This window comes from Mustela nigripes, chromosome 9 (genome assembly GCF_022355385.1).
Source record: "Mustela nigripes isolate SB6536 chromosome 9, MUSNIG.SB6536, whole genome shotgun sequence".
Classification (NCBI taxonomy): domain Eukaryota; kingdom Metazoa; phylum Chordata; class Mammalia; order Carnivora; family Mustelidae; genus Mustela; species Mustela nigripes.
In genome coordinates this window covers 75,048,284-75,060,399 of record NC_081565.1, presented here as the reverse complement: position 1 = coordinate 75,060,399, position 12,116 = coordinate 75,048,284, and the positions used below count along the sequence as shown (strand labels likewise).

General features: G+C 43.7%; 1 protein-coding gene across 2 annotated transcripts in view; it reads left to right on the top strand.

The window, feature by feature from the left end:
• The window catches only part of PCSK5 (proprotein convertase subtilisin/kexin type 5), a 447,741-nt gene that overhangs the window by 341,683 nt on the left and 93,942 nt on the right, over positions 1-12,116 (top strand). For both annotated transcript variants that reach the window (XM_059411831.1, XM_059411830.1), the window contains exons 21-22: positions 1,282-1,384; positions 7,656-7,792. In XM_059411831.1, the coding sequence (XP_059267814.1) occupies positions 1,282-1,384; positions 7,656-7,792 (240 nt within the window). The remainder of the gene's footprint in view (positions 1-1,281; positions 1,385-7,655; positions 7,793-12,116) is intronic.

Here is a 12,116-nt window from a genome sequence, read left to right as displayed (position 1 = left end):
TGCTGATGTTAGATAATTGCACTGCTCTGTATATGTCCTTTCCCCTTTAGTTAACAAAACTAATGGACTACCTCTACATCAAAAGACAAACCCTACCTACTCTTCATTTTCATTTTTGTGGTCTGGTGTAACGGAAAGAATTATGTACGTAAGGTTTACCTCTCCCAACTGCATTAATTCAGTAAAGCTATGGGACAATGCAGAGGGGTGGACTTTCCTCCATTTCTCATCAGTCAAGTCTGTGTTTCCAGGGCTTCAAAGCAAATACATCAGGCAGCAAACCTCAGAGTTTCAGTAAGACAACTTGGTTAAACCATGCATGAGTAACTGGTACCTCACTATTCTGGCTGAAGCCCAGGTCAACAATGTTCAGACATATTTACAGGGGGTGGGGTGATTCTGCTGAAATCTGAAACTGTATTTTCTGAGCATGATCAATTTCCAAACAATATCAAGTAGTTCTTTGGATCAGACTGAAGAAACTTGTCGATTTCTTTTAGGACAACAGGAGGGGAGGACGTGTGTAGCATTGAGTAGAGGACTGAATTCAACGAACAGAGACCCATCATTGGTTTATCACTAGGTTATCACCTCCAAAGAAGTTAGCCTATCTCCACCATCTTTACTAGGACAGTAATTTCTTAAATGGTCATAAGGAGTTTGTAAGGTTGGACTTGCTTCTGTAGAAAGGCCTCCTATGTGTTTTTCCTTGGGAGAGATAAACTTTCCAATTAAATGAAGAATTCTCTGGCTATCTCTTCACTGTTACTCTTTCAGGGTGAGAGGCAGCTCACATCTGTCAAACATTAGCCAAGCCTCAACTCCCCCTTCCTAACCAGTAACCGCAACACCCCCAGAATGGCGGGTGGGTCCTGCTTGTTGCTTGACTTGAACCAAGGCTGTAAGTGGGGTCTCTGGGTTCCAGGAACCTTCAGCCTTTAACAGAAAAGTCAGAAGGGGATCAGTAAAGGGGTCCTGTGAGAAGCCCCCTTGGCTTTTCTCTACTCATAAAATATGTAACACGTGTTGACTAGATCCAAAATTATGTCATTGCCTCATAAGTTTTTGAGGTTCCAACTTCCAAGGCCCTTGGGAGAGGAGCAGTTGTTATTGTAAGGTCAGGATTTAGGAGCGGCAACTGAAGCCATTCAAGGTCTCCTTGCCGGGTTGTTTCCATTGCTTTTAGGCAGCCCCAGAGAGATCTGGCTGCTCTCAGACTGACAGCCCAGGCAGCACGGCCATGTAGGAATGAGGTAAACAATTGGATTTTTTTTCCCCTAGGAGAATACATTGATGAGCATGGCCACTGCCAAGTCTGTGAAGCCTCATGTGCCAAGTGCTGGGGGCCAACTCGGGAAGAGTGCACTGACTGCCCCATCACAAGGTGAGTGACCTCCCAGTATCTCCTGTGGTTGGGAGCCCATGGGTGGCAGGATGGGGAGAGAAGGTGTTTACCACTTTAAAGTCACCCCTTGGGTCTATAGGAAAAAGAACCAAACTCCTTCCCATGACACAAAAACCATCCATGGTCCGGCCATAGAGCCAGCTCTGTAGCATCTTCTTCCCATGATGCCCTGCACCCTGTGCAAGAAGCAGTTACCTGGACACTAAAAGGGCTTTCCCATCGATGAAAATGGTGTCTTTGATGGCTGCAATTGCATCCCCTTCTGCACACCCATCGTCTCCATCTGCTGATCAAACAGCTCCTCATATTCCTAGAGTCAGTTCAAGGATGAACTGTTCCATGAAGGCATTTTGACCACTTCCCAGAATTAACCTTCTCTTCCTCATGTTCCTCTGGGCTCTGTATAAACTTCCATGAGTACCTGAGACATTTTAAGACATTAATTTACAAATCTCTATCTCTCTATAGGGGGGCTGTATTTCGAGAAGCCCCATGAAATACTCATTTTGTATCTCCATTACCTATCGCAGGACAAGGAAAATAGTCGGCACTCAATTAATGTTCGGTAGCTGAATGAATGGGGAAATAACAAGCATCTGAATGGAATGAGAATCTGCAAATACACTGGGAATTTCTAGCATAGAGCGTTGGAAGACTGTTGTGTTTTTAGTCAATGCTCCCCTGATTGGAGCCCTTAAGACTTGTTGGCTGACTGTTTGAATGCGTAGCCCCATCACTGCTCTACTAAGTGCCTAGGAAGCAGGCTCTCTCCAGACCAGTATAATGAGGCTGCTTTGGTGGCAGATAAATCCCCAGGATGGACAGTCCCTCTGCTTCGTACAACAGTCATTTCATGTAATTCTTCCTCAAGACTATAATCCCCTGAGCAGGAACTGTGGTTGTATTTGTCTCCCTAGTCCCCCCCCCCCCCAAGTGATCAACACACAGTAATGATTCAAAAAATAGTAAAGTGTATAATCAATATCATGGGCTTGGCTGTCCAGATAGCTTCCTCAGGAAGAGAAAAAAGGAAGGCGGGGAGGCAGGGAGGCAGGGAGACAAACACCAAAGAAGTCTTAAGGATTGTTACTGCTCACTGTGGCAACATTTTCCAAGTGTCTCTTTTAGATATCTATGCCTCTACATATTGGATTTGCTTTCAAGCAGCTTCAGGACACACTCGGGTACAGACATCATTCTGAATATGGGTCCTGCTTCTCCTAACTCCTCACCATATCGTCAAGCCCCACTGCATGTTTGGACATCTTTGAACTAAAGGAACTTACTAGCATTTGTTTACTAGGGTTATTACCATCCTCCGGTGTATACTGCAGAAGTCAGGATTGTCCCAGGTTCTTCAAAAGTCAGGGAAAACAACAACAACAACAACAACAACAACTCTACTACCATAAATAGCCATGAAAAATACTGAAGCCCATTGGTACATTAAGATCAGAGATACAGTCCCTGGGACATTGGGGTAGCACAACTGGCATAAGCAGCCCATGATTTAGCTTTTAAAGAAAGAAAAGCATGCTCATGGATCTTGAACTCATGTGTTCTATGGAAATCTTGTTTCCCAGGAAGAGTTTTCTTCTCATCTCCCTGAGCACTCCATTTCGCTCATCTCTCTTCCTTGATAAAAATTACTTGCAAATATGTCCAAGAGAGGGCATCATATCATAGCAAGGAACTACCTGACTTTTTTAAATCTGCATTTTGCTAGAACAGGGTTGAGACGATGAGGAGATAAAAACTATTTGGAAAGATGTTGATGTTTACTGAGTTGTTCTTAAAAGACAAAAAGTATTTTTCTTAAGTATCTTCCAAAGAATTTTCTTGAGTGGAATCAGATTCCTTCAAGGTGGTCTTGAGCACCTGCTCTATGTCCAGCTCTGAGTTAGGTCCATGAATTCTCAGAGGTAGCTCAGGAGGTCAAAGTCAAGGGTTGGTGAAGTACTCAGGGACCAGCTTTAACACTCTAGACCTGAAGCAAAAGCTGCAACCCTAGGTGGGGGACAGGCTAGCTTGATAGAAAGTAGGGCTGTAGGGGACATGGCCACTCCAGAACCATGGAAGGAGGAAGCAGAGCTACAGCTCCGGGGTGGGGGGAATAAATACCCCCAGTCTCTCTCTCCTCCCACCCATAGATCTGCTGGTGATTTCCCTCATCTGGAATTAAGTGGAGGCCAATGGGAAACACCACTTACAAATGGGAGGAGTGAGCCTGGGGAGGTAGGGTCTAGTTGGCACACTTCCAGGACATGGCAGGACAAATAATGACAAAAAAATGGATCTGAGGCAAGGGTAAGGAGAGAAACAGAATACCCAGGACAGTTGATCTGTCCAAGTTTCTTCCTGGTCTTAAGCTTTTAGATATCTCTAGTCCTGGCAGAAAAAATATCATCCCTAAAGATGTCTGTTGTTTGTTTGTTTTTTAAGATTTTTTTTTTTTTTTTTTTTTTTTTTTTTTTTTTTTTTGAGAGAAAAAGAGAAGACATGAGCAGGAGGGAGGAGCAGAGGGAGAATGAGAAGCAGACTCCCCACTGAGCAGGGCGCCTGAGGCAGGGCTTGATCCCGGGACCCTGAGATCATGACCTGAGCTGAAGACAGATGCCCAAATGAGCCACCCAGGCACCCCCCAAAGGAGTTTTTATCTAGGGGAGAAGTATTCATATTTAAGTTATAGGTTTGCTTCAAAATGATATGGGAGGGAAGTAAACCGATGGGGATATAAATAAGATTGACCATGAAGTGAAATTGTTGCAGCTGAGAGATGAATACAGAGGAAAGGGTACTTTTATGTCTCGTATATGTGTTTATTTTACATATATTTAAATGTTTTCCTTAGTAAAGTTTTTAAAAATAACATAACCCCAAACTTGTTTTACAGAAAACCAAACCTGAGGAAGCCCTCTCTTTGTATTCTAGGTCTCTAATGGAAACATTAACTCTTGGGCTTAGCTCCTTAGAGAGGATTGAAAACTTGGAGGCAGAAAGAGCCTCCTTTGGCACTGCTATCTAACATGCAGAGCCCTCAGTGCCACGGCCCTCATGGCCCTCCTGGTCCTCCTGGCTCAAGCTGGCTTCCCAACCCAGTCCTGAAGGAGTCATAGAGTCAATGAACCAATTAAAAACATTAAAAGTTACCTGTACTTTGATCTACCCTCAAATGCTTTATTTGATCTGTTTCAATGAATTCGTTGTGGGGGGTGCGGAGAGACTTTTTGCCAGATTTCATTTTGTGTTAACATTATCTCTCTGTCCTTCTGCCCCTCGCCCCGTTCACTCTCTTTCCCCCTCAAGTAAATAAAACCTTAAGAAAAAAAATTAAAGTACCAAGAACGTAGATTAAATGCCCTTGTGACGACGTACTTGGGCTAAACCAACAATCAGCAGAGGATCCACTAAACCTGATTCACCGTCTCATCTCTTCCAGTTTGTAACACACACACAAACACACACACACACACACCCCACCCCACCCCCACCCCCGGATGTCGGAAAACGTAGTGCCAATATGGAGAACATTACCTCTGCCCAGCTCAGTAACACTCTGCCGACTTCTTCTTTCCATAAGCCCTGTTGGACCTGGAATGGTTCGCTGATTATGAAAAGGCTAAAAGCACACATGAGTTGGGGAAGAAATGCCTTCCCTGCAGAGATTAGCTTGCCCAGTTGTCTCAGACATCCAGAGTGGGTGACGGGCGGTCCCAGAAAGGACTTGGGTTGGCTTTACAGGAAATTGTCTTCAGCCCCACGGAGCCCAGAGCAAGGTCATCTGTTCTCCACTAGGGAAAATTGTTAGTGTCAGTGGAAATCTGAGCCACCTGAGCTGGTTCTTTTCTCAAGTTCCTTAGCAGTTTTCCTTGAGGGGGGTGGGCTTGCAGGAGACGGTGTAATTCAGCGCCTTTACCGAAACGTGACTGTTTTCCTTCTCTGTTTTGATCTCTAGAAAGAATCACATTCTTACAAAAAACTGTACTTCAACTTCGCTTTCCTTAGAGTAGATACGAAGGGAGGTGATTTCAAGCACCATTATGTGCTTGGTACTTTCTTAAAATTAAGCACTCAAGTCAGAAAGGCTGCCCCACGCATATATTAACACGAAAGTATTACACCCTCGGCTTCACCCCCAAGTCTGCTGCCCCCACTTTCTGGATGCTTCTAAATGGTTCCCATCATTGAGAGTATTAGATCACTCATCCCAAGAGAAATTATTTCCCCCTAAATAAGTTCATCAGCTCTTTCTATAAAAGGCAAAAATGATGACATACTTTTCATTCCCTTTGCAGCAGAATTTAGGAGGAAAAAAAAAAAAGAACCTTCACTAATAAACATTCCCATTCTCGCTTCTGCAGAGTATCTAGCAGCTTCCTTGTTTAAAAACCTCAGAAAGCTCTTACACAGTTTTTCTTAAAGGGAGGTTTTGGGTTTTTAACTAGTCACATCCAAATGATTCCTTAAAAAGTCTAGCTCAGATGCCAGAGCCGGGGTGGGGCAGGGATATTCCCAGTCGGCTTGAGTGCCATCAACTGAAAGTCTGGGCTGGGAGTGCAGCCTTCTCATCAGACCCCATGGCACAGGGGATCTGTTTTGACATAGACAACCAGATGTGCATACGCGTCTGCTCGGGGCTGGGACTCCATGCCCTGCAGTGGGCCACAGGCCTTGTTCACTCCAGCAGTGCTCAGTATGGTGACCAGAAACCAAAGGGCGGAGAATGCAAGAATGAGGTGGCTGTCTGTCTTATGATGTTGGTGTTAATCCCACTGTTGCCAACAGATGCAAATGACACAGACTTTCAGGGTGTGGAGATGAGATGGAAGATGTCAAGCAACACCCTACTCAGGTTGCCTTGCTCCCCTGCCGACCTCCACAACCCTGTGACTGAAATGGCCCATCCCCGGCTCAGGGCTGGCTCTAGCTATTGAAAGAGTGGGACTTAGACACGCCAGTGCACCCCAGGCCTATGCCTGTCCTTCCATGGGAGGTCCGGCTTGCGGGGTGAGGGGCGGAGAGAGGCAGCAGAGGGAGAAAGGAGCCCTAGCTTTGCTGACAGGCCCTCCACTCTGTCCGGTGGGGATGCCAATGTTATACCATCAGGGATAAGTGTGTGCTGCATGGTGAGTTAACCTCCCAACTGAGACAGTAACTACTGCTGGGAAGAAACTTGAACTGATCCAACTGGACGCCACCTGTGTTAACTTAGGGCTCATTTAGCAGATTCCACAGTCATCCATACTACCAGCGAGCAGAAGGCGGAACAGCAGCTCTCAAACCACGGTCTCTAGACCAGCGGCATGCGCATCGCCCCGGAGCTTAACAACAAATTCTCAGTTCTCTCCCCCAAAGACTTACTGATTTAGAAACTCCAGGGGCAGAGTCCCGCGGCTGACTTCATCAATCCGCATTAGCTATCTGACTCTTGCCCTTGCTAAACATTTCTTATTTTTCTGAGCAAAATTTTTGGATACGATTTACTTCATCCTGTTTGCTCTTGGGATTACTTTGTGAAGGAAGAAAAGAAGCAAAACTATGAAAATATCAACAGTGACATTATGATATGTATTTTATGTGTATAAAATCAAAGGTTTTAGGAGCCCCCATTCTAACTCATTCGTGGTGCCCATGTAGGTGTTTGCAAACAAGATGAAAAAAAAGCTGGTACCTTAGGCATCAGGAAGCCCTTGCAAAAATGGTGCGCAAAATCAGAGTTCATCGATTACTTTGCCTTGTGCATGGATCAAGTTTATAAGTAGCACGTAAGCTACGGGACCATGCTTCGTTCTACCCCTTTGAGAGCCCTTGATGTTGGCATTTCCCTTAGAAAGTGTGCACATGCTGATAACCAAAGGAAGAGTATTTTCTCCGAGGCCTCTGGATGCAGAGGCCCATTTAGTGTCTTGAAATTTTAAAGACCTCCATGTGACTGTTGACTGGGTTTGGCTGGGGCCCACAGTATGGGTTTAATCCCTGCAGGCACCGGTTAGCTTATTTGGAACCAGACTCAGGACTGCATCCTGAGCCAGTTTCTGGCATGCCTGCTGTTGGGTCCAAACCCTGGGCCAAGGATGGGTACGTGACTAATATTCCCCATGTTCTAAGATGATCAATCCCAGGCATCCCCCTTGTTTCTGGAACAATGAAACCAAGTCTGTGCAGTGAAACATGAACGCCACATGTTCTCATACTTAGAGCCGTTCCAGAAAGTCACCCTTATAAACTCTGAAATCTGTTCTTCCTCTAGGACTTTTGACAATGGCCGCTGCATTTTCAAATGTCCCTCAGGGACATTTGAATTTCAGAATGAATGTCATCTATGCCACCACACCTGCCAAGAATGCCAAGGAAATGAGCCTTCCAACTGTACTTCCTGTGGAGTAGGTGAGGAAGTCTGGCTGTTCTCTTCTTCCGTTCTTTAAACCTGTTCTCCCCCTGGTTTGACTCAGAAGCTTCAACTCTGGGGACAAGGGGTTGATCTCAGAAAGCTGTTCGCTGGGGAGTGCATACAACCTTGAAGTTTCTGCTTCTTGTCAGGAAACGAATTCACATTATTGTAGACACAGACTCACTGTCCCTAAGGAGATGAGAGAGAAGCTAAGACATGTCTTTCCAGAGAAGGAGAAAGGTCATTCACACATGATGTCAGACATGAGACCGTCAGGAAAGCTAAGATTTGTTGCGGTGAAAGTGAAAAGTGAGGATGTTAAGGGAGACACATTCAGTCTTCAAGAGAAATATTGAAATAGAGGCTGTGTCAAAGTCTCCTCAGCCCTGAGCTATTTTATTGAGAAGTTGTCAGAGCCCTACTGTAGGAACAAAGGAATTTTTTCAACAAAAATATTGTTTTGTCTCAGCTTTAACAGTTCAAATTTCTGCTGTCATTGGATTATATTTCATGGTATCAAAGATCCTCTGCAGTTTGCTCTTGACTCCTTTCCAACTTCCCCTCATATGTCTGTCCCCCACTTTTACCTCATGTGGGCCAGATTCGTATTTTATTTGACCTTTTAACATTTCAGCCAAATTTTAAAATTGGGAAATTTCAAAGAAAACCTTGGTAGTTTGTTTTGTTTGTTTTATTTGGTTTTGTTTTGGTTTGTTTTCTCTGAAAACTTGGAGCACAACACTGGGCACCACTTGGCCTACATTCCCCAAATGACTGTCGGGATATCAGAGGAGGCTGCTCTCCCCACCACTCCCTATTGTCTCACTGATCCCAAGGCCATCAGTTACCATCATGCTCACACGTTGTTTTTGTTCCTGGTGGAAGAGAACTATTTATCTTTATTAATATAACCAAGAAAAATGAAGACTGAATTGAGAGTATCATACATTTGTAGGAAAATGGGAGAGAACACATTTCTTTGTGTAAACTAAAATTTTTTTGTGTGTTTGTCATGTAAACAAGGTAGATCTATGTCAAATTTTCTCTCTGGTCTGCTCCTTCTGTTTCCTTCCTCATCTATAAGATGGTGATAATGGTTTTCTACTTTTAAGATTATGAAAATAAAATGAGGTTAAATGAGATAAAATAACAAAGCACTTAAACAGGGCTGGGCACATATGAAGTACTCAATATAATACTAAATTCTACCCTTACTATCACCACTACTACCACCACTGTTATTGTTTGTACCTACTTACGCCTGTGGCCATGCCAATTTCCCTAGCTGTTCAAAGACTTCACTGGAGATGTTCCTCACTTGTTATCTGCCTGACCTCTAATTATTTTGTAGGTTTCAACATCATTTCCTCAATGAGGGCTGTCCCAATTTCCTTTCTCGGATGGGACCTTTCTATATGTGCATCCTTGGAGCTTCTGCTTACCCGTTTACAGGCATCCTCAATCTTGAAAGCTATCTTGTCCATAAGACTCTATGTCCTATAAAAGCAGTGAATGGTTTCTACCTGAGCACTAGTTTTGAGCACTGGGACAGCACGCAGCGTGCACAGTATAACTGAATAAATGAATGGTTCAGTAGCAGGTCAGTACCAGCAACCAGAGTAACTGAGTTCTAGTTCCTGCTTTGTGACTAATGATCTAGAAGACATTAATCCTGATTCTTCACCTCTTTGAGTCCCTCTTTGTTAATTAAAAAAAAAAATGGAGCTGGGGGTGACACATAGGCAAGACAGCATCTAAAAAATTCCCTTTCACATTTAAAACACACTGACTCTTCATATATAGTCCAAAATTAAGGATTCCCTTGAATACTGAACAAATGTCTAGAATGTTCTATGCATCCTACAGTTACTTAGGCCAATCCACACAAAAGATGCTTTGACACTTCTCAGTTTTTTTGTTTAAAAGTCTATGTTTACTCCCTATCTTAATAAAAGTTCACCTGTGGAAGTTACTACACATAGTGGTCATGGGACAAGACAATAAATGGTTGTATGATGCTTGCCTTCAAGGAGTTGACAGCCTAACAGAGGGATCTGTGCTAATAATGGATTATAAACACAAGAAAATATTAAAGACCAAAGGAAGGAAGGAATCCTACCACAAGTCAGAGAAGAAACATCACCTTCAGCTCTCATGAGCGGGAAGGCCTTGCCAGAGGGGGCATTGTTGAGCGGCTCTGATTTCCCTCCTCTGTAGAGCATGTCGTCCCTAGGACATACCTGAGCACCGCCAATACAGGAAACAGTGGTAAAGACAAGGGATCTCTGACCTGAGGCAGTTCCATACCAAAAGGCTTTGATACTGAGGGACGCTTAGGTGGCTCAGTCAGTTGGGCCTCGGAACTCTTGGTTTTGGCTCAGGTCATGATCTCAGAGAGTTGCAGGCTCAAGCCCTGTGACAGGCTCCACATTGGGCACAGAGTCTGCTTGAAATTCTTCCCCCCTCCCTCTCCCTTCCGCTCTGCTCCTCCCCTTGCTCTCTCTCTCTCTCTTTCAGATAAATACATAAATAAAATCGTTAAAAAAAATTAAAAGGCTGAAATCCTCTGGCTACAGGGTGCCGCCTACACACGAGTGCCTCCCAGCAGTTCACAGAAATTTCACCTTTGCTTAATTGTAATTTTGTTAAGATTTAGGTCTGAATCCTTTTTGGAAATACAGACCTCCAGCCCTGGGAGTGAAGATTCCCTCTAATGTTCTTGTCCAGATTTGTCCTCTATGAAATTGAACCCAAAACTAAATTTGACCAATCACACAACAGCTACAGGAAGAAAAATGTTGAAGTAAACTTTATAGTTTATTTTCAGAATCTCTCAGCCTTTCTTTTTTTTTAAGATTATGATTTTATTTATTTCTTTGAGAGAGAGAGAGAGAGCATGAGCAGGGGGTAGGTGCAGAGGGGAGGGAGAAGCAGACACTCCGCTGAGCAGGGAGTGCATCGTGAAACCCAATCCCAGGACCCTGGATCATGACCTGAGTTGAAGGCGAACACTTAACTGACTGAGCCATCCAGGGGTTCCCTCAGCTGTCTTCACATGAGTCCACATTCTCTTCTAATGAAATTAGCTGCTCTAGAAACAGCTAATTGCTCTTAAGTATAAATGAAAGCCAATCTCAGAGTTTCTTGCACTTTCACTCTTGTCTCATATTATCACATGAAAGGTTTGCACCTAACAAAAATATCAGCCCTTCTGTTACTAGAACCAGCTTCTCTTACATATTGTCACAATAATTTAAATTCTGAGACTCTAGTCAAGTAGCCAAAAATGTATGCATGGTAATTTAAATCCGTGGGACATCCAAATTACCAGTGAAAACTAAAACTGCCATACTCTCCAGGCTATTAGAAACTTGAGCACATCTTGGGGTAATCCTAGACCAAACCTTGGGAAAATCTGCCCATGATCAAGGAATCTAAGTTAACTCCTTTACAGGGTCCGTGTATTTCAAATACCAAGACCATCCAAATCTGTTTGTTTGGTTTTTTTTTTCTTTTAACTCAAATGGCAATACCCAAAGTGGTTCAAATAACAAAGCCATGTCTGAATAATATAAATGGGATTGGAGAACATTTCATCTGGTATTGAAACCCATCACTGTTAATTTTTATTTTTAGATTATTGATCCAGTTGGTTACATTAGAAAAATGGGAATATTGCTAAATATTAATGCACTTAGCTACTCAATCATTCCTACAACAAATAAGTATTTAGAACTCGGTATATGCCAGGCTGCCCCCAAGCCTCTGGATCCTGAGGTGATGTCATGTCAGGGTGTAGGGGACGGACAGCAATGGCTGAATGGAGGAGGGAGTAACTTCTCACTGTTCTCCTCAGATCTTCCTAACTATATCTCAGAAGTTTGGCCCTCTGAAAAACAGGATCTTTTCTGAATGAGTCTTGGTGGAAATGAGGTTTGCTAGGGTTTCATAAGGTGTCTGAGAAGAATATAGCTTGGAATGTTCGCCCTTTTGTGGTGTCAAGATTCCACGTTCTACCAGGTCAGGGGTTTGGGCTCCCTATCATCCCCAAATGCACATGACATCCTCCCAAACACTCTCCTTCCCTTAGAGGAGAATGTTCTTCCAACTCAAACTTGGAGAGGGCTGACACTTCGTTGCACTCGCCTAGGGAAGTCCTCTTTATTGCCTTTGTCCCATGGGAACCAGCAGACTTCCGGTTGGAAATCACAAACACTAAAGAGGTAGCTTCAGAGCCCATAATCCAAGGGTGTGATTTTTAAACTGGATTTGAACTAGGGATTTAGTTAAGGACAAAACACTGGGTTAGATCATTTGAGA